This window comes from Rhinopithecus roxellana, chromosome 2 (assembly GCF_007565055.1).
Source record: "Rhinopithecus roxellana isolate Shanxi Qingling chromosome 2, ASM756505v1, whole genome shotgun sequence".
NCBI lineage: Eukaryota > Metazoa > Chordata > Mammalia > Primates > Cercopithecidae > Rhinopithecus > Rhinopithecus roxellana.
In genome coordinates this window covers 140,706,562-140,730,450 of record NC_044550.1, presented here as the reverse complement: position 1 = coordinate 140,730,450, position 23,889 = coordinate 140,706,562, and the positions used below count along the sequence as shown (strand labels likewise).

Sequence of the window (23,889 nt, the reverse complement as noted above, 5' to 3'; positions counted from 1 at the left end):
CTCGTCTCTTCCATCTCAAAGCCATCTGACAAAGTAACTTCCCTTCCCCCAACTTTTTTTCCCAGCTCCCTGTTGAAACCAGCACAATTTTCCAACAAGCCAAATGCCCATAGCACTGAAGCTTGAGCAATTTAAACCTGCTGCCTGTTAACCAATTCCTCTTCTTTAATTCTCCCTAATTCCTATTTTCCTATAGGAGGTTACAGTGAGATGCTAGACACCTGCTGCCTATTGAGCAGCTCCTCTTCCTTGCCCTGCCTGTTTTCTCCCCCCATATAAACCCCAGCTTTAGCCAGGGGAGATTCAGATCTGAGTCTTGTCTCCTGTCTCTCTGGCTGATATCACCCATAATAAAGCCTTCTTCCCTGATAATACTCATTGCCTTAGTGATTGGCTTTCTGGGTAGCGAGCAACTGGACCTAGGCTGGGTCCCTGGCTTTCAGTAACACTGTTGACTACTGAATAAAGTCTAAAATCCTGACAGCATTTGAAGTCACCTGAAATATGCTTCAACTCCCATTTTTGCTCATGCAGCTTCCTTTACCTGAAATGTCTCTCTGACATTGACAAGTAAGTCCTAATTATTCTTCTAGCCTCAGCTCTATCTCCTCTGGGTGAACCTTTTTGATTCTCAGGTAACGTTAATTGCTCCTCTGTAGTGTATCCTCAGCACCTGGCTCTCACTCTTACTAGCTTTGAAATCAGTCTCATCTGGTTTAGCTGTCTCTTCCAGACTGTAGGGTTCTGGATGGCAGGAGTCATGCATGACTTTTCAAATCATTCCAGGATATAGCATAATGCCTTGGGCAGAGCAAGCATACATTGTTGCCTGTTGTGTTCTTGACCCCAGGAAAGAAGATATTTAAACAAACTCTATTTATTTGAAGTGTTTTTTTTTGCAAATATTTATTAACTTCTCTACATTTTCTTTGAGAACTAAAAGGAGAGGGGTTTAACCTTTCAACCTAAAGGATATTACCCTTTGTAAGTAATGGAATCATTTTCAATGGTGGTAAATTTTGAACTCGTTAGTCTCAGCCACGTGTAGGCAATAAACCAGAATAATTTCTTATTTTCTTAACATCTTAAAGTTTCTCTGAGAACAATTATTTCATGACAACTAGATACAAGATTTCAGATATTTCCTATGTATTATCACTTAAGCTCACCAGTACTGCTCTGTTTCTGTTTGTAAAAAATATTTTTTGGTGTGTGTGTGGATTCTCAGATCCAAGAGGCAAGAGATGGAAGAAAGGGCATGTGGGAAGGCTTCCCTTGGTCCTGCTTGTTCACCCAAAGGGAATTTATGAGAGAGATGACTCCTCAGCAATCATCCTTCTTCTCCTTCCTCCCCAGCCTTCTATTAATGAATTCATCAACTATTTCTGTATACCTGAAAAACCTGAGAGTTTGCAGCAACCTTCAGTGATCTTCAGAGCTAGCCCAGTCTCCTACCTGCAAGTTAGAAAACATCTTGTAGGTCATTATTGGTCTCTAAGTGCCTACTAAATACTAAATGCTCTATTTTGATGTACCTTGAGAAAGTTAAGGAAAAAGACACCGAGACTGCACTGAAATCTTGTTCAGCTATTCTCCCTGGACCCCTGTTTCTAGGTTTCCTTACCTATAAATTTGGAATACTAACAGGACCTGCTTCACAGGGCTGTTGTGAAGATTAAATGGCTTAGTACATGCAAAGCTCCAAGTACAGTGCCTGGTGCAACGTAAGCACTCAGTAAGCATGAACAGTTATAATTACTGGAGGTCTCTAATCACATCTGCCAAAAATGGGGGAGAAAAACAGCACGCCAATCTAAGTAGTTTATCTTTTATTCATACAAATAATACATACACAAGACTGTATATTGTTTGAAGACTGAAATAATTTTCTAGTGTAACAACTCTGTAACAAAATTTAACTAAATGTAACATTTATGAAAATATAAATCTCTGATTGGGTAATTCTTCCCAACGATACAAAGTTTACATAAAAACATTCATTATGAGCTATCAGTTGCAAACAAGTTAGGAAAAATCATTCAAGTCACTTGTATACTCTATTGGCTTTTACGTAGAACATTCACATACTACATTTAATCCATCTAGGCATTTAATTCTTAGAAATGTGTGGCATGGAGGTTCAACTGATAATGACAGGAATGAGAATGTGTTGCCTAAAGAGCTCAAAAGCGTAGACGCATATAATCAACTCCAGGTGATCTGTATGTGGGTTGCCTTCTCTGGGCTACCACCTCCCTGGCTAGTAGCTAAACCAGAAGTAACATACTGAAAAAAGTCTTTCACTATGGAGCTGGGTATTTTTATCTGAATCACATCTTTGAAAGCTTACATGTTAAAATGCTTTCCAAAGGGAAATACAGTTGACTTGGATTCTCTATGGGTTACATGAATTTATTTTCCCGATTAGCATCAATAATCATGCTGTTGCTGAAGTTTTTCTTATACTGCTTCCCAATGTCCCTATGAGGGCTACAGCAGAAACTATCACTACCTTTATTTTGCACTCCACAAAAACAACACACTGATGAGGTTAAAGGCCTGTCTAGGAATACACAATGAATTTATGGCAGAGCTGGACCTACAGCAAATCAGTTCCTAGTTCATTATTCTAGTAAATTGTTACTTCTCCACTTTCTAAGAAAACTAAACTAAACCAAAAGCCTGGATACCTTTTGAAAAGTTATCCAAGGACATGCCGTGAGGAGGATATGGAAGAAAGAACAATCATCTTCACCTTTTGAGATGTAATGTTTTCTTTTAAACAGGTGAAGTAGTTTTAAAAAATATTTAATACCATTCCACAGCTTCTGCTTTGAAATGGATAAGACTATAAAAGGCTCAGAAGAGTCCTCAATCAGAAAGAGTAACAGGTAAAGAAGCATACAGATGGCGTGAGAAAGTGATTACAAACAAGGACAATAAAGAACCTTTGGACACCCTTAAGATTTATGGAATATTTTAGCACAAAGACAGGCATATTCAGTTTGTCCCAGAGTATTTGGTCATCTATCTGCATTTTACACAGGAAAGAGAAGGAATGTGAGTAAGGCAAACGTCATCAGTATCTCAGAGATGGCATGTTGAGAAAGCTTGCTTCCTATTCACTGCAGGAATTTAGGGAATATTTATGCTTCCATACAACTGACCAAATAGTACAGACTTCTGTTAGTACAATGATGTAAATGGACAGGTGTTTTGACCAGATTTGTAATGCCCTTCCTGTAATTCTTCTTTACACCAGCACAAATAAGCATTTCAAAAAGATGTGAAAAGATTGTTGTTTCTTATTAAACGTGTTCTTTTGCAACCCAGTAAATAGTTTAAAAATCATATATTCTGTTATACAGAAACCCTTGCATGCAATTGTTGCAACTGTATTTTAATAAAGACTGACTCTCCATGTTCAGTAGCCCTATGATAGCGGTAGTTAGTTCTTGTCCCAGTCCAGTCCACAGTCTCACATTTCAGGTCATATCTCTTGGGAAACTGGGAATACACTTAGGTATTTTTGTTACATTATTTTGCACCTTTAGACCATTCACTGCAGACTAGGTGTACACAGTTGTCAGGACTGTAAAATGTAAAGAGAGATTAAGGCTATGTTTACGTATCACACAATCATTTGAAGTCAAGCATCTCTTTGTCTTCATGATTTCAGCTGATTTTTGTAGAATTAATTCCCATCCAAATGATCTGTATATAACTCTAGCCTCTCTCATCTTAACCAATGGGATGAATTATGCTGCCTCACCACACAGCTAATTTAAAAACTTTTAGCCTCTGCCTTTCAGATGAAGTAACCATTTAAATACTACTACTACTACAAATTCTGACATTCCTGGATACACTTTGACAAAAGGACCGCACCCAAGACCAACCTCCTATTTGTCCATTTCATGAACATCTTAATAAAACACTGGAATTCCAGCATTGCTCCTGTCTTTTAAGAAATGAATCGTTTATCATTTGGGGCACATTTTTTTTCTTCTGTACGTGGATCACATATTTCTGCTTAGCTGGAAAACATTTTGTCAGTTATCAGGGGCATAGCTGTGGCCCCTGGCTTCTAGGGCCGAGCACACCCGCTCATAACAAGAGTTGTGTTTCTTGGAGGGTGTTGCTTCATTGGACTCAGTAGAGTCGCTAACTGTGATGGGGCTGTCTCTTGCAAAGACCTCAGTGGACTCTCTCCATAAGCAATCCACAGATATTTTAAAACAATAACTGTTACACTTTGGCCTGGAGGTGTGTGTTGCATTGTTGAAAATTTGTCTGCTATTTGAAGTGGCAATTTTGATTTTCAGTGCAGCATCTACACGGTCTACTACCGTGTATATCCCTATACTCCCATCATCAAAGCCCACAATGATGTTCAGGTGCCTCTGAGAGAGTGCAAGGAAAGTTGGTGTTTTGTAAAGGGAACAAGCACCGATATTTTTGCCATCTGCCAGTCTCATTACAATTAAACTGAATATCGCACTATTTTCATCCTCCTCCTCCCCATTTCGGAAACAAATGTATACCAGGTAGCGACCATCCCGAGACAACCTCTGCCGCCAGATGATCCCAGAGGCGTGAACCACCCGCAATTTACCACTGTGTAAATCTAGCACGTTGATGTTTTCATCTCCCCTGGATATAATGCCTAGCTTTCCATTGGGAGAAATTTCAAAATCCTCCAGATTTTTCAAGAAGTTGTTTGGAAGTTGCACGCGCCGACAGATCACTTCATCTGTCAGACTCCAGATGTTCACAGTCTCGGCCGATGTGATAAACACGACGATATCAGGACAGTCAGGGATTAATTTAAAATTCACGATGGTGGTCCCATCTTCACAGCAAAATTTCTTGGTGATACTTCCAGTCCAAAGACTGACTGCCAACACTTTGCTTTTAGTCATTCCCACCACGAAGGTATTTGCAGAGGTAATAAAGGCATTCTGCAAAGTGGTCAGAATGTTGCAGACCCTGTGGCCTGTGGCAAGCCTCCAAACCCTGGAGGCATTTTCCTCGCAGAGCGAGACCACAAATTGGTCATTGTGTGTAATCAGCAGCTGAGATATTCTCTGCCCGTTAATTCGAAAAAGATTTTCACCACTGCTGGTGTGCCAGACGTACTGGCTACTTTTGTCATCTGATGTCACCATTACATCTCCAGTGGATGTTAAAACACAGTGTTCAACTATTCCTTCATGCTTGAACACTGCTTCGATGAAGCCACTGCTGAAGTTCCACTTATGAACACAATCGGATCCATCCAGGGAGTAAATGATTTCCCCTCTAGCAGGCAACAATAGACTTCGGATGGGTTTTCCAGTCTTATCTATGTTGGACATAGCTGTGATTATATCTATATCCCAGATGGAAAGAACACCACTGGTTGATAAAGACAGTAGCATATTGTGGTGACTGGATTTCACTAACTTAACAATGGAACCTGAGATTTCCCGCAAACTTGCCATACACTGTCCCGTGTCCCGCCTCCAAAAAAACACAGCTGAGGTATTTTCCATGGTGGCGATGATGCAATCTCCATTTTTAGACAGCACGGCAGATATAAAGCGTTCGTTGTGCTTGGCTCTGAACTTTTCAGCCACCTTCCACAGACCAGTATCTAAGAGCTCAATGCTGAGGGCTTTACAGATCAGAACTGCACTTTGGTCTTCTGAAAGCTCAATGCTGACCACCTCGCTGTCTTCTCTTCGGCAATCAAAGTCATCAGTCAGCTGGGGGCTGGAAATGTCCTCGGTATTCCAAACAGAAAGACTTCCTTCACTGTCTACCATGACCATTTCCTGAGCTGTGTCCAATATAAGAAGAAACTTCACAAATCCACCTGAAAATTCTGATGACACTGTACATAACTTTTCTCCACTCCCTAAATGAAAGATGGTGGTTGTGTTCAGGTATTGGCCACAGAAAGCATACAGACCATCCAGGGAGCACTGGACACACGTCACTTCATACCAGCAGTGGAACTGGTAAAGTGGCCATCCATACAGCAGATCAATGACAGTGACGTCTTTGCTGGCTTCGAGCCATGCAAGGGCATGGTTGGCAGACAGTGTAAATCCATTGATGTAGGTGGCGCTGCTTCCATGCTTAGTCCCCTTGATTTCTACTTCAGACAGGAGACAAGAATTGACATTGTCATAAATCAACAAGGTGTTATTTGTTGTAGCCACCACAAGGTACTTTTCATCACTGGTGAGTTTCATGCCCAGGATGACAGACTGGGCTGTGGTGATCTGCCTGAGTAGCTGTCGAGTCTCTACATCCCAGGTGCTGATGGAACCATTTTCTAAAGCTGTGAGGACAGTGCTGGGGTTACAGGTAGGCAGGATCTCTGTGACATGCAGGTGACTGGATGATAAGGGAAGACGCTCTGGGCTGTATGTCACATCCATGGATGAATGCAATGGTACAATGGAGCAATATTTGGGCCCGTCTTTGTCACACTCTAAAAGAAGATGTCTAAGTTTGGGCAGGGAGCTGACAACAGGCAGCAGTCTTTGCTGGAGCTCTGCTGAAAGGGAGCCGGGAAATGCAATGACCTTGTTTTTGATGCTGCGGAGGGTGCTGGCCAGGAACTTCAGCTCCTTCTCTTGCGAGTAGTTGTAAGCCAGCTCAATGTCCGAAAGCACTTTGTCAAACTGGCCAATTTTGATCATGGTATAAAGCCAGCTGAAGTTCATGATGATGCCATAAAGCAGGTCATCGGTTTTTCCACACCTTGTCAAGTGGTACAAAAGCTCAGACATTTTCCGATGATTGACGAAAAAGATGTCAGGTTCCAGGGGATTACACTGGAAAACCCAGGGCTGGTCTGGAGCCTGCCTGTCAAAGGAAGCCTGTTCCATGAAATGCTTTTCTTCCTCCAGCAAGCTTCTGCTCTCCAAGTCAAGGCAGCCATTCAAGTAGGGATCCTCAAGGCAGAAGGCTTTCCTCCTGCCCCCTGACCAAACCCCCAGAAAATAATCTGCTAGGATGGTGTGCATTTCACGCAGGTCATTGTCATCCTGCAGATATAGTTTCTGGGCTATAAGATGCAGGTGTCTGTTGGCCCAGACTAGGAGTGTGACATTTTTCACATGTCTTTCTATTAGGTATCCACTGAGACCCTCCTTGAGCCTTGCAATGTACAAATAAGGTACTCTCAGGGGATTGCTGGGTCTGGTGTTTTCATTGAGCTCACTCATTACACTGTTGTCTAGGGCTAACACATCCTCCAATTCCATTTCACTCAGACCCATTTTGGCCATGGTGATGTAGCCAAGAGCCCTAGAGACCAGTTTCTGACCACACTTCTTCTCCAAGGACCAGAATAACTGCTCTATACTTTCATGAACGGTGACAGAGAGGGAGGATTCATCGACATCTTTGTGAGATCTCCAGTGTCTCACCTCCCTGAAGGTCAGGTTCACAAACATCGGCAGTGTGCACTTGGAGAATGCATTGTTCACGTAAATCTGCTGGCCTGATGTGACCTTCCTTTTGACGCGCAGCAGCTGGTGTTTGAGAACCTGGCTGCACATCTTCCTGTCACGGGGAATCAGCTCGATGTAGTTGTCTTCTTCATGGATAAGGCACCTTAGTTTCTGCAGGATCCCGTGTTTGTTGGGCAGTGTGGAAAGGACTATCCGGACAAAGCGGGGCAGGTGAGCTGGGAGCCACCAAAGCTTCCTGGCGTCATCATTCTCTGAGAGCTGCTCTAGTGCATCGAATATTATGACTAGAGGTCTCTGCAGTGAAGACTCATTCAAAAGATTTATAAATAAATCACAGAGGTCATGGATCTTCTTAGGGTAGCTTTGAACCAGACACCGGTAGTTAACTGCCAATTGTTCACAAACACTTAGAAGGAGAGTCCTAAGGTCAGAACTCATGTCTGTCATTCCTAGAAATCTCACGATGACTACTGGGTCAGATTCTGGTCCTGTGTCCTCATGTAGCCAGCCATAAGCCTGAAACACAAAAGTGGAATTTAGAATGGTAATATGTATTCACATGGTCATATGTGATAACATTGCCTCTCTCCAGAGCTCAGACTTCTGTTCACCCCTACCATGCAGAAAATAGCCTAGGACCCGAAACTGGGAAAACCTTTTAAGAAGGCCAAAGAACTGCCACGAAGCTTGTGTACCAAAATCTACAGATGAGACCCTCAGGATTACCCTTACTGAGGGTACTAAAATAGTGATAATAGTATTTTTCACTCATTAGGTAACATTCAGCTTGTATTCCAAAAGATAAGAGGTGTTTCATGAATTATAAATATAAATATCTAGTATGGTCAGCTTTGTATCACTGAATGAATACCCATTTCCTGGTGCAGCTGTTGGCACACAGTAGGTCCTTTGTAAGTGTTTAATGAATGGATTAAGTAATGATTTGCATATTAAGTTAATATATGCATTAATTGAGAGCATACAATGTCACATATGGCTAACCAAATTTCCAATTAATTAGAAAGCAATAAAAATATTCAGTGCGGGGGGCGGAGCAAGATGGCCAAATAGGAACAGCTCCAGTCTCCAACTCCCAGCGCGAGCGACACAGAAGACCGGTGATTTCTGCATTTTCAACTGAGGTACTGGGGTCATCTCACTAGGGAGTGCCGGACAATCGGTGCTGGTCAGCTGCTGCAGCCTGACCAGCGAGAGCTGAAGCAGGGCGAGGCATCGCCTCACCTGGAAGCGCAAGGGGGAAGGGGATCCGTTTTCCTAGCCAGGGGAACTGAGACACACAACACCTGGAAAATCGGGTAACTCCCACCCCAATACTGCGCTGTAAGCATACAGGCATTCCAGGAGAATATATCCCACACCTGGCCGGGAGGGTCCCACGCCCACGAAGCCTCCCTCACTGCTAACACAGCAGTCTGCCGCGATCTATCTGCAAGGCAGCAGCGAGGCTGGGGGAGGGGCGCCCGCCATTGCTGAGGCTTAAGTAGGTAAACAAAGCCGCTGGGAAGCTCGAACTGGGTGGAGCTCACAGCAGCTCAAGGAAGCCTGCCTGTCTCTGTAGTCTCCACCTCTGGGGACAGCGCACAGCTGAACCCAGGAGCCGGTGCAGACGCGAACGACTCTGTCTGACAGCTTTGGGGAGAGCCGCGGATCTCCCAACGCGGAGGTTGAGATCTGAGAACGGACAGACTGCCTGCTCAGGTGTGTCCCTGACCCCTGAGTAGCCTAGCTGGGAGAAATCCCCCACTAGGGGCAGTCTGACACCCCACACCTCACAGGGTGGAGTACACCCCTGAGAGGACACTTCCAAAGGAAGAATCAGACAGGTACACTCGCTGTTCAGCAATATTCTATCTTCGGCAACCTCTGCTGCTGATACCCAGGCAAACAGGGTCTGGAGTGGACCTCAAGCAATCTCCAACAGACCAACAGAGAGTCCTTCTGACTGTCAGAAGGAAAACTATCAAACAGGAAGGACACCTATACCAAAACCCCATCAGTTCGTCACCACCATCAAAGACCAGAGACAGATAAAACCACAAAGATGGGGAAGAAGCAGGGCAGAAAAGCTGGAAATTCAAAAAATAAGAGCGCATCTCCCCCTGCAAAGGAGCGCAGCCCATCACCAGCAACGGATCAAAGCTGGTCAGAGAATGACTTGGACGAGAGGAGAGAAGAAGGCTTCAGTCCATCAAACTTATCAGAGCTAAAGGAGGAATTACGTACCCAGCGCAAAGAAACTAAAAATCTTGAAAAAAGAGTGGAAGAATTGACAGCTAGACTCATTAATGCAGAGAAGATCATAAACGAAATGACAGAGATGAAAACCATGACACGAGAAATACGTGACAAATGCACAAGCTTCAGTAACCGACTCGATCAACTGGAAGAAAGAGTATCAGCGATTGAAGATCAAATGAATGAAATGAAGCGAGAAGAGAAACCAAAAGAAAAAAGAAGAAAAAGAAATGAGCAAAGCCTGCAAGAAGTATGGGATTACGTAAAAAGACCAAATCTACGTCTGATTGGGGTGCCTGAAAGTGAGGGGGAAAATGGAACCAAGTTGGAAAACACTCTTCAGGATATCATCCAGGAGAACTTCCCCAACCTAGTAGGGCAGGCCAACATTCAAATTCAGGAAATACAGAGAACGCCACAAAGATACTCCTCCAGAAGAGCAACTCCAAGACACATAATTGCCAGATTCACCAAAGTTGAAATGAAGGAAAAAATCTTAAGGGCAGCCAGAGAGAAAGGTCGGGTCACCCACAAAGGGAAGCCCATCAGACTAACAGCAGATCTCTCGGCAGAAACTCTACAAGCCAGAAGAGAGTGGGGGCCAATATTCAACGTTCTTAAAGAAAAGAATTTTAAACCCAGAATTTCATATCCAGCCAAACTAAGTTTCATAAGTGAAGGAGAAATAAAATCCTTTACAGATAAGCAAATGCTTAGAGATTTTGTCACCACCAGGCCTGCCTTACAAGAGACCCTGAAGGAAGCCCTAAACATGGAAAGGAACAACCGGTACCAGCCATCGCAAAAACATGGCAAAATGTAAAGACCATCGAGGCTAGGAAGAAACTGCATCAACTAACGAGCAAAATAACCAGTTAATATCATAATGGCAGGATCAAGTTCACACATAACAATATTAACCTTAAATGTTAATGGACTAAATGCTCCAATTAAAAGACACAGACTGGCAAACTGGATAAAGAGTCAAGACCCATCAGTCTGCTGTATTCAGGAGACCCATCTCACATGCAGAGACATACATAGGCTCAAAATAAAGGGATGGAGGAAGATCTACCAAGCAAATGGAGAACAAAAAAAAGCAGGGGTTGGAATCCTAGTCTCTGATAAAACAGACTTTAAACCATCAAAGATCAAAAGAGACAAAGAAGGCCATTACATAATGGTAAAGGGATCAATTCAACAGGAAGAGCTAACTATCCTAAATATATATGCACCCAATACAGGAGCACCCAGATTCATAAAGCAAGTCCTTAGAGACTTACAAAGAGACTTAGACTCCCATACAATAATAATGGGAGACTTCAACACTCCGCTGTCAACATTAGACAGATCAACGAGACAGAAAGTTAACAAGGATATCCAGGAATTGAACTCATCTCTGCACCAAGCGGACCTAATAGACATCTATAGAACTCTCCACCCCAAATCAACAGAATATACATTCTTCTCAGCACCACATCGCACTTATTCCAAAATTGACCACATAATTGGAAGTAAAGTACTCCTCAGCAAATGTAAAAGAACAGAAATTATAACAAACTGTCTCTCAGACCACAGTGCAATCAAACTAGAACTCAGGACTAAGAAACTCAATCAAAACCGCTCAACTACATGGAAACTGAACAACCTGCTCCTGAATGACTACTGGGTACATAACGAAATGAAAGCGGAAATAAAGATGTTCTTTGAAACCAATGAGAACAAAGATACAACATACCAGAATCTCTGGGACACATTTAAAGCAGTGTGTAGAGGGAAATTTATAGCACTAAATGCCCACAAGAGAAAACAGGAAAGATCTAAAATTGACACTCTAACATCACAATTAAAAGAACTAGAGAGGCAAGAGCAATCACATTCAAAAGCTAGCAGAAGGCAAGAAATAACTAAGATCAGAGCAGAACTGAAGGAGATAGAGACACAAAAAACCCTCCAAAAAATCAATGAATCCAGGAGTTGGTTTTTTGAAAAGATCAACAAAATTGACAGACCGCTAGCAAGGCTAATAAAGAAAAAAAGAGAGAGGAATCAAATAGATGCAATAAAAAATGATAAAGGGGATATCACCACTGACCCCACAGAAATACAAACTACCATCAGAGAATACTATAAACGCCTCTACGCAAATCAACTAGAAAATCTAGAAGAAATGGATAATTTCCTGGACACTTACACTCTCCCAAGGCTAAACCAGGAAGAAGTTGAATCCCTGAATAGACCAATAGCAGGCTCTGAAATTGAGGCAACAATTAATAGCCTACCCACCAAAAAAAGTCCAGGACCAGATGGATTCACAGCTGAATTCTACCAGAGGTACAAGGAGGAGCTGGTACCATTCCTTCTGAAACTATTCCAATCAATAGAAAAAGAGGGAATCCTCCCTAACTCATTTGATGAGGCCAACATCATCCTGATACCAAAGCCTGGCAGAGACACAACAAAAAAAGAGAATTTTAGACCAATATCCCTGATGAACATTGATGCAAAAATTCTCAATAAAATACTGGCAAACCGGATTCAGCAGCACATCAAAAAGCTTATCCACCATGATCAAGTGGGCTTCATCCCTGGGATGCAAGGCTGGTTCAACATTCGCAAATCAATAAACGTAATCCAGCATATAAACAGAACCAAAGACAAGAACCACATGATTGTCTCAATAGATGCAGAAAAGGCTTTTGACAAAATTCAACAGCCCTTCATGCTAAAAACGCTCAATAAATTCGGTATTGATGGAACGTACCTCAAAATAATAAGAGCTATTTATGACAAACCCACAGCTAATATCATACTGAATGGGCAAAAACTGGAAAAATTCCCTTTGAAAACTGGCACAAGACAGGGATGCCCTCTCTCACCACTCCTATTCAACATAGTGTTGGAAGTTCTGGCTAGGGCAATCAGGCAAGAGAAAGAAATCAAGGGTATCCAGTTAGGAAAAGAAGAAGTCAAATTGTCCCTGTTTGCAGATGACATGATTGTATATTTAGAAAACCCCATCGTCTCAGCCCAAAATCTCCTTAAGCTGATAAGCAACTTCAGCAAAGTCTCAGGATACAAAATTAATGTGCAAAAATCACAAGCATTCTTATACACCAGCAACAGACAAGCAGAGAGCCAAATCAGGAATGAACTTCCATTCACAATTGCTTCAAAGAGAATAAAATACCTAGGAATCCAGCTTACAAGGGATGTAAAGGACCTCTTCAAGGAGAACTACAAACCACTGCTCAGTGAAATCAAAGAGGACACAAACAAATGGAAGAACATACCATGCTCATGGATAGGAAGAATCAATATCGTGAAAATGGCCATACTGCCCAAGGTTATTTATAGATTCAATGCCATCCCCATCAAGCTACCAATGACTTTCTTCACAGAATTGGAAAAAACTGCTTTAAAGTTCATATGGAACCAAAAAAGAGCCCGCATTGCCAAGACAATCCTAAGTCAAAAGGACAAAGCTGGAGGCGTCACGCTACCTGACTTCAAACTATACTACAAGGCTACAGTAACCAAAACAGCATGGTACTGGTACCAAAACAGAGATATAGACCAATGGAACAGAACAGAGTCCTCAGAAATAATACCGCACATCTACAGCCATCTGATCTTTGACAAACCTGAGAGAAACAAGAAATGGGGAAAGGATTCCCTATTTAATAAATGGTGCTGGGAAAATTGGCTAGCCATAAGTAGAAAGCTGAAACTGGATCCTTTCCTTACCCCTTATACGAAGATTAATTCAAGATGGATTAGAGACTTAAATGTTAGACCTAATACCATAAAAACCCTAGAAGAAAATCTAGGTAGTACCATTCAGGACATAGGCATGGGCAAGGACTTCATGTCTAAAACACCAAAAGCAACGGCAGCAAAAGCCAAAATTGACAAATGGGATCTAATTAAACTAAAGAGCTTTTGCACAGCAAAAGAAACTACCATCAGAGTGAACAGGCAACCTACAGAATGGGAGAAAATTTTTGCAACCTACTCATCTGACAAAGGGCTAATATCCAGAATCTACGAAGAACTCAAACAAATATACGAGAAAAAAACAAACAACCCCATCAAAAAGTGGGGAAAGGATATGAACAGACATTTCTCAAAAGAAGATATTCATACAGCCAACAGACACATGAAAAAATGCTCATCATCACTGGCCATCAGAGAAATGCAAATCAAAACCACAATGAGATACCATCTCACACCAGTTAGAATGGCAATCATTAAGAAGTCAGGAAACAACAGGTGTTGGAGAGGATGTGGAGAAATAGGAACACTTTTACACTGTTGGTGGGATTGTAAACTAGTTCAACCATTATGGAAAACAGTATGGCAATTCCTCAAGGATCTAGAACTAGATGTACCATATGACCAGCCATCCCACTACTGGGTATATACCCAAAGGATTATAAATTAGTCTACTACAAAGACACATGTACACGTATGTTTATTGCGGCACTATTCACAATAGCAAAGACTTGGAATCAACCCAAATGTCCATCTGTGACAGACTGGATTAAGAAAATGTGGCACATATACACCATGGAATACTATGCAGCCATAAAAAAGGATGAGTTTGTGTCCTTTGTAGGGACATGGATGCAGCTGGAAACCATCATTCTTAGCAAACTATCACAAGAAGAGAAAACCAAACACCGCATGTTCTCACTCATAGGTGGGAACTGAACAATGAGATCACTTGGACTCGGGAAGGGGAACATCACACACTGGGGTCTATCATGGGGAGGGGGGAGGGGGGAGGAGGGAGGGATTGCATTGGGGAGTTATACATGATATAAATGATGAATTGATGGGTGCTGACGAGTTGATGGGTGCAGCACACCAACATGGCATAAGTATACATATGTAACAAACCTGCACGTTATGCACATGTACCCTAGAACTTAAAGTATAATAAAAAAAAAAAAAAAAAAAGAAAGAAAGAAAAAAATCTAATGTGCAGAAGTAAGCTTGAAACAGAGCAAATGCTGAAACAGATGAAGTTGAAAAGAGGGGAATAATGAATTTTAAAAATACAAGTATATTTCTGATATGGTTTGGATCTGTGTCCCCGCCCAAATCTCACATTGAATTATAACCCCCAATGTTAGAGGAGGGGCCTGGTGGGAGGTGTTTGGATCATGGCTGGCACTGGATCATGAGTTCTCATGAAAGTTTTATCACCATCCTCTGTTGGTACTGTATAGTGAGTGAGTTATCACAAGAACTGGTTGTTTTAAAAGTAAGTAGCACCTCCCCCACCTCTCTCTCTTGCTTCTGCTCCGGCCATATAAGATGTTCCTGTTTATCCTTTTCTTTCTGCCATAATTGTAAGTTTCCTGAGGTCTCCATAGAAGCCAAGCAGAAGCCGCTAAGCTTTCTATACAGCCTGCAGAACCAGAAGCAAATTAAACCTCTTTTCTTTATAAATTAAAAAAAAAAAAAAAAAATTCAGTGCTGAAATTACTCTGAATATAATCTTTTATAATTTAGAGATAATTTTATGGTGTTATAGGATCATAATTTTGATTATTATTTATCTGTTATAAAATCCACATAACGGTGGTTAAAAGAGATTTGTTAAATGTTGTGCTTTGTAACAGATAGTTGATTTTATATACATGCAGCCATCAGTCCTCACATTGTCTCTCTGAAGGGTGGATGAGCTTACAGTGTCATTCAATAGGAGAGGAAACTGAGGCCCAAGCTGGATAAATGACTTCTCAGAGTTAAATGGTCACCAAGAGACAAAACCGGAGTAGAAGTCATACTTGACTTTTCATTCTTTCATTTCTTAAAAACTCTGTGGCATTAAAGGATAAAATATGTGAGGAACCCACTAAGTTCAGTCTTTCTGTTTTGAAAGGTCAGGATAAGAAGAAATATGCCCCCAAGGCATAAAATACTCCAATGAGTATTTTTAGGAAAATAAAGTCTTTCAGTTATCCTTGGAATTTACAAACGATATGCCTTAGATAAGGCAGAGTGATTTTACACATTAGGAGGGAAGTTTGTGAACTTTGGTTCCTGAAGAGAGATAGTTCAGGTTAAGGCATGAATAAGATTAGAAAGATTTATGGAGGACAGATTTATAAAGTCTTATTAAGGAAAATAAACCCTTTGTTGCTGTTGTTGAGCCTCAACCTTTGAAGCTGATTTCAAGGAAGATAATCTTGTCATTCAACAACTATTCTTTGGTGGTAAATCTGAAAGCACTTGTTTGTTTCTACATTAATTGCTTATGATAGCTATAGGCATCCTCCTCCCAGTCACATGTTGCTGAACATGTGATGTCTGTAGAGAGCAGCCCTACCATCACGAGTTCATGCTCATGGAAATGCTGGGTGACACATGAGATAAAAATGAGATATTTATCTGCATCCTCAAAGGGACATGAGGTCACAGGACAGTACAGGTTGTTGTTGACGGTGAGTCAGACATTCCCCAGGAGAAAGGTAAATGAAGCGCAGGCAGGGGACGTAAAAAGAGGCACAGTTTCTTGGAGGATCCGACTCCTGGATAGACAGACTCAGGCTATTGGACAAAATATCCAGAAGAGCAAGAGCTCAGAAAGCCATTCCTTAAACTGACCAACTCTGGACAGTTACCACACTCTGCCTCGCTGGGACTGCTTATCTGTGCAGGAATCAGCACGTCCCACGTAAGTCTTGACCTCTTGTGCTAGAGCAGGTGGAGACGCATCACATGAACCTTTGACTTAGTCAAATTGAACAATATTTGTTTCCTCCAACCGCCTGTATGCTCCTTTCCTCCACAAAGAAAAGGGCCCTAGGGTGAGTACCAAATGGCATATGTGAATGTTTACTCATTTGGTTTCAGTTTTCTTGTGCCCCTCGTGATGTTACTATCTTGCTTATTTGGAATAATTCTAAAGTTTGAAGATACAAATTCGTATTCAAAGGCACACAAACATATGCATACACAATTTGTGTGATGCAATGTGGACCCTAAATACAAACCTGCTACTTCATCTAGTGCTTAATTAAAGAAAAAGCTATATCTTCTAACACAAGCAGAAAACCCAGCTGGGCTTGATATATTAAGAAAAAGCAAATTAGACTTCCTATGGACTTTTCAAAGGTAAGTGGAATATACCTGATTTCACCTATGGGCTTACTTTGGAACCTAATCCTCACATACAGTGCAATGCAACTGTCTCTGTTCTTGTCCTCAAGAGGACCAATTTGAGATTATGTAGCACATGACAGGTTATGAGAATATTCATGAACTTAAAGAAAGTTCTGTTCTCAAGAGCGTCACCATAGGAAGAACAACGCAGAGCTTCAGAATTAACACCATAATAAAATAAACCATCACACTTTGACACTAAGGGAAGAGGAGGTTAAAAATAATGGAACTAGTTTCATCCTGTTTAGGCTGAACAGCCAACTCAGCAGATACCACATTCCAGAGTGAGGTTCCAGACCATCATGCAGGACTTGAAAGGGAGGTTCTGAAAACCAGTTTTGCTACTGTTAATAGATTACCAACTGCTAGCCTGAAAAAGAAGCCTGGAGAGGCAGGGAACAATGGTGGGGATCAGGGTGCTGTGGGTTATTTCTCTCACCTCCCCCTCCCTCAAAGGAGGTCAGAGAGATGCCTGTCCTTGACTTCTAGCCAAGAGGAAGGGACTGTAGTGGACCACCTATGGAATGCCCCCTATAGCTTGGGGATACAGGCATCTGGTACCTAGTGACATCTGGAAGCCATGAAGGCTGAGTGGCTGAGGCTGCCTAGCTGCTGTGATGGAGAAGTGAGAGAGAGCTGCAGGGCTGGGACTGGCCCAGAGGTCTAGAGTTCCTCAGAGCAACACAATACCTGAGTGTTTCCCATGTGCTACATGTGGACAGCAGGCTGCAATGAGCAGACAAGCGTTTCTGTTTGTTTTGTTTTTCCCAGGTCCTATCTGAGGAGTGTGCTGGGCTGTAGAGAGGATCTTAGCAGAAAGGTACTGGAAGCACATTGCTGGATGTCTAGGAGCTGAGGAAGTAACCAGCTAGAAAAAAGATGCATTCCCTTGTGTCTAGGCAACTGTAGGTAAGAGATGCTCAGGGAAGACAGGGCAGAGGTACGGGAGGGGAAGGACTCCAGGAAACCATGAAAAGGCCTCCAAAGAGATGGGAGGCAGCTTTAAACATGTGCTAAGAACAGAGAGTTCACAGCCCAGTTCAGAACAGTACTGGTTATGTAAGAACTTTCTGGCCACCTTACCTTTCCTATATACCCTAAACTGTAACTTTATAGGAATCATAAATGTCATTGGGATTAGGAAAGAAGAGAAAGAAGTGCCACATGGAAAAAGAAAGAAGATCCCCATTTCCCATTGCAGGTGCCTTGTTTATGAGAGGCCCCAGATGGGAAGAAAAGTGTAGACTGATGTTTTCATTTTTACCTTAGACTGGACATACTCATTACCGAACTGAGACTGATTTAGCAGGCAGGAGTGGCCAGAGGGCTTGTCTTTGTCTGAAAGGGATGAGAACAGTTATTGAGCTTGGCCTGGGTTTTCATCCAAATGGGGTGATGGGCGGGAACTAGCCCACAACATGAGTCTGAACAGTGAAAGAAAAAAATAAACTTGCTTTCCAGTTGTATTCCATGAGTTTTGCTCTCTCAATATAACTGTTACACCAGCAAAAAAGAAGCACTGAAGTATTCACTCCTAAAAGACCAACTCTAATTCACATAGGAAATGCAGAAAGTAGAAATGAATTTGATTAATTTACCATTTTCCAAAAGTACAAGTTGTTACAAATATACATGGGAAAGAATAGGCTTTTACCTTCTTTGCTACTTCAGCTAGCAGAAGGGTCTTCCCAGTGCATGGCCCACCATATATAATAAGAGGGTTGATGTGTCCAGTTTTGCTTGGAAGAATGTAGTTATGCACTATGTTTAGAGATTCACATTTGTACTCATAGAAGGAGGCGTATGTTTTACATAATGATGAATGTTGAAGGATTTCGTCATAGAGTGTATCAGTTTCAGTGTCAAAATTCTGTTGTACCGTTGCCTGAATTATATCAATCATGTCCTCATAAAATTGTTTACCAAGTCCTTCGATGTAATGATTTTCTATTTCTTGGGAGTAGCCTAGTTTCATGTCACAATGAGTAACAGATGTGTACACTCTCAGATTAGATGACGCAACAATAGTAGGAATAAATTCATCCCTGAGTTTTATCAGCTTCTCTTGGGCTTCTGGGTCCCGAATAATCCTCGGTTCTGTTCCAGTTATATCCATGTATTTTCCCATCTCTGGGATTTTCACAAAGCGCTCAATGTTAGCAATTTTCCTAATGTAGCAAACACACTTCTTTAGAAATGCTGGAGTTTGTTTTCCCAGAGCAAAGTCAAACTCATCCTCTATAGCTGAAAGAAAATATAACAAGGAGTTTATTGCTTAGAACAAAGGAGCAATACACCCACATTCTCAATAGTCAATGCTTAGTCATTAGTGGTAAATTATTTTGCTTATGGTTTATAGCAAAGTAATCTTTAGAATAATTTCCTGATTTCTTATTTGTCTTTTCCTAATCAGCCAGCAACCCAGGAGAACAGGTTTTACATAAAATTATCTAATTTTCTTCCCAAGTTTTGGAAGAGGTTGGACATAAGCATAACAAAGAAAGCATATCAAATTTATAGTGGATATTTCTAATATTCACTATTTCTAATTGCTGCTCAGTTTTCCTCTCAGACTTCAGAGGTTCTAAGAGGGAACAGCAGGGGACCCATTTGGGCCAGGAAAAAAAGAGGAGGAGGCTGAAGGATGTAGCTAGTTAACCGTTCCTTGTCAGCCTTTCCTTAACAAAGTGACCTCACCATTTTGTTTGAGGTGTATTGAGTCCTAGTCAGATATGACCAAATATCAATACAAACGCATTTTTTTTTTTTGAGACAGAGTCTCATTCTGTCGCCCAGGCTGGAGTGCAGTGGCGCAATCTCGGCTCACTGCAAACTCCGCCTTGTGGGTTCACACCATTATCCTGCCTCAGCCTCCTGAGTAGCTGGGACTACAGGAGCCCGCCACCAAGCCCGGCTAATTTTTTGTATTTTTAGTAGAGACGGGGTTTCACTGTGTTAGCCAGGATGGTCTTGATCTCCTGACCTCGTGATCCACCCGCCTCGGCCTCCCAAAGTACTGGGATTACAGGCATGAGCCACTGCGCCCAGCCCAAAAGCACATTTTAAGGCAAAATATAATCATATTCTGATGACCGATTAATCTGGGTGATCTATGTCACTGTTATAATATCCATCGGAACAAATACAAAAAAAGTGACTTAGTATATAACTTCAGTTCTTCTAAAATATAACATATTATGGCTTATAATACATATACTTGCACATAAGTAAATATACATTATAATAATTTGTGTCCTCATAAGAAAAAATTAAACTGGATCAGTAGTTAAATGTGTAAAAAATGTATAAAATAAACTAATGGAAATGAATTACAAAGCAAGCAGTCTTAAAATTGGCTGCTCTTCCTTTCTTCCTCCTTCCCCATCCCTTTCCTTCATCTAATTGCTCTTCATTGAACACTTTTTATATTACAGGCCTTATGACAGCTGCTTAGGATACAATGCTGAGAGAAAACAGAACATTGAGAAAAATAATCCATTATGGAGTGCTATAAACTGAATGTTTATGTCTCCCAGAAATTTATATGTTGAAACCTAATCCCCAGTGTGATAGCATTAGGAGGTGGGGTGTTTGGGTGATTCGTTCATGAGGGCAGAGCCTTTATGAATGAGTCATGTTCATATATAAAAGAGATCTCAGAGAGTTCCCTTGCCTCTCCTGCCCTATGAGGACACAGCAAGAAGAAAGCCACATGGAGTGGGAAGTTGGCCCTCATCAGACACAGAATCTGCAAGTGCTTTGATCTCAGATTGTGAAATTTCTGTCAGGGAGTCTCTGAATACACAGGGCTGGTCTGGCCATTAATTGAAAAAAATTATATGCTGGCCATAACTCCAATGTCAAGCAAAATCTAGAATATATATACATATATTCTACAATGTAACTATTAAGAAGGGTGAGAATTTTATTTTAAAATGATGCCTTTCAGTGGGACTCTTGTGATAATATTTTTTCAGTAATGACAGCCTGTCAATGGAAATTTTCAGTTCAAATGAAAAAGATATTTTCTTTCTTTCTTTTTTTTTTTTTTTTTCTTTTTTTTTTTGAGACGGAGTCTCGCTCTGTCGCCCAGGCTGGAGTGCAGTGGCACCATCTCAGCTCACTGCAAGCTCCGCCTCCCGGGTTTACGCCATTTTCCTGCCTCAGCCTCCCAAGCTGGGACTACAGGCGCCCGCCATCTCGCCCGGCTAGTTTTTTTGTATTTTTTAGTAGAGACGAGGTTTCACCGGGTTAGCCAGGATGGTCTCGATCTCCTGACCTCGTGATCCGCCCGTCTCGGCCTCCCAAAATGCTGGGATTACAAGCTTGAGCCACCGCGCCTGGCCGAAAAAGATATTTTCGTAGCTGCCAGTGTCTAGTAAGCTGTGTCATGAGCATCGGTACATTTTACAAAGGGTTTTAATTGAGCACGCTGGTTAAGGAAGCCAGTTAAAGGAGCTTATAAACATATGTCTACTATCCTTTTTAAGGAAGAGTAAGAACTTGCTATAAAGTAGTTAAGGGAAGATGCCAGCAATCTGGACATCATGAGCTACTAGCAACCTTGGATCCATCTCTTTTCTAGTCATCTGTGTAAAATGCTAGCAGGTTGGATTAGCAGCTTGCTACATTCTGAGAGCATCATGAAGAGAAAGGAAGCGGTCAAACTGTAGTATCTATATATAATGCATTATAATCAGAGATATGCTCTGCCACCTTTGACTCCCAGGAAACAACTCAACTCTAACTTGACGTTGTTATCACATTTATGGAAAGAGCGTATCAAGCAGAAGTGTGGATCATAAATGGAGCAAAAAAAGAAATACAGATAAACCAATTTGGCAGAGCCCATCGAAGCTTGGCTCAGGGGGGAAAAATGCTGTACACAGAATGCCTGGTACGGTATAGACTTAAATATACCTAAATAAATGAGAGCTATTGATACAAAGGTGACTCTACAGAGTTATTTTTAGAGGCAAAGTGCATGCTTATGATTTTAGGGGACTTTTATTCATAATTTCTGATGCCTATCTATAAATATTATCAATTTGAGAATTTTAGGGCATTATTAGAATGTTATATTTATTTTCTGTTTTTGCATGTTCCTTAATGTCCTGAAATTTAACCAGTGATAGTACCCACTGAAGGTAATGGTAGAAATAGGTTTCCAGTCCTGGTAACCATTATCCATGAGAAATTGATTTCTTTACGATTCCCAAGGCCACTGAGTTTTGATGTTCTCAGAAGGGCACCATTTTAGAGTCTTAATTTATTTCTCTTCCTCTCCTGTTGTTTAAAAAGGTGAAACAAGAAGCGTGAAAAATTACATTCAAACATACATAATACACCTTTAACAGGTTCTATCCAGTATTATTTCAAGGTTTCTAAAAATATAATGTATACTATATCCATTTGAAAGAGTTGGCACGTCAGCAATTTTGATTGTGCAGACATGATCTTAAAAGGAGTTTGAACGTAAAATAAACAACATTGTCATGAGCATGTGTATATTCAGGAGATATAACCCCAAGCAGGAAACAGCCCACTTGCAGTAGCTCATGTGAAATTTCTCATCTTCACATGGCTATCCATGTGAGCTCTTCACTATGGGGAAAGCTAGGACAAGTGTTTGCCAGTGAAATAAGGAAACATTGGAGCTGTGTGATTGTAAATAAGAGGATAACTCCCCCAACTGGTGTCTTTTACATAAATAATAGGAAAGCTTCACTCTAGGTACTTTTTACTAAGACAGCTCTTAAAGGAACAGGGGTGTTCTGTCTTTGATTAAGGTGAAGAGCCTGAGCCTCAAAGATGGATCTAAAGTTTCCAAAGGAACAAGGATAAACACTAATCTATATATTTAAATATAGTACTTATTCCTGACGATTGTGGTGTTTTCAGGAAGACTTTAAATAAGCCCTAATTTTTAAATTTGTCAAAACGATTTGTATCGTCTCTGAGCTTCACACACATGTATTCAGTGAGAATGATTACCGAGTGCCTTTTAGGTTTTCACGAAAGCTTTGCTGCACCATTCCAACACCAATCTGAAGAAGCAGCTATTATAATTTTTCCCTTTATAAATTTTCACTATCAACTTTCAAAATAAATGCTTACAAATCTGACTACTTTTACCTACTTGTGTTTGTTCCCTAGAAACTATGACTGACATATTCCTTCAGTTCTGTAGTTTCCTGAGCAACTTCTAATGATAAAGCTTCCTTTCCATGTCTGAGAAAGGCCAACAGGTGAGCCTCTGTACACAGAATGCATGGTACGGTATAGACTGAAATATACCTGAATAACTGGGTAGGTTTTTATTTTAATGTTAAATTTGAGTCTACCAAATCCCTTGTGTCACACCGTCCAATGGCTCCATCTCACCCAGAATAAAACATAAGGTTCCCATTATGGCCTGTACTCAAGTTCTATCCTCATCTCTCCCTCCTTGTAAAAGTTCAAACAAACAAACAAACAAGCAGCAAAGCTACCTTTTCTTTTTCCTGCTCCTGGAATTAGCTAAGCACATTCCTGTCTCAGAGGTCTTGAACCTGTTGCTCCCTCTGCTGGGAATTCTCTACCTTAGATACATAGGGCACTGTCAGCTCTGATTTTCTTCTGTAATTCAGGTCCAAAGTCAACTCCTTTTTGCCCACCTTATCTAAATCTGGACCCCCACATCCTTTATCAGTCACTATTATCCTATGACTGTGCTTTATTTTATTCACAATACTTATCAATCACTTTTGATATGATCTCGTTCATTTATTTGATTACTTGGCTATCACTTATGAACATTTTCCTCCCTCTAAAACAATAAGTTGCAGGAGGCCTGAGACCCTGTCTTTTTACTCAGCGTTGTCTCCCCAGTGCTTGGCACATAGGAACCCAACAGGTTCATTAATATTTGCTGGATAAGCGGGTGAATGATGAATGAACAGCTCAACGGAGAAATCATGGCAGAATGTGGTCAGTTATATCCGGGGCC

At 41.2% G+C, this 23,889-nt stretch overlaps 1 protein-coding gene across 1 annotated transcript in view; it reads right to left on the bottom strand.

Moving 5' to 3' along the window:
- Positions 1-1,814: 1,814 nt before the first annotated feature.
- NWD2 (NACHT and WD repeat domain containing 2) overlaps positions 1,815-23,889 on the bottom strand; it is a 227,490-nt gene continuing 205,415 nt past the window's right edge. The window contains exons 6-7 of the mRNA XM_010365831.2: positions 18,556-19,145; positions 1,815-7,985 (exon numbers count right to left, since the gene is read on the bottom strand). Of these exons, the coding sequence (XP_010364133.1) occupies positions 4,053-7,985; positions 18,556-19,145 (4,523 nt within the window). The 3' untranslated portion in view covers positions 1,815-4,052. The remainder of the gene's footprint in view (positions 7,986-18,555; positions 19,146-23,889) is intronic.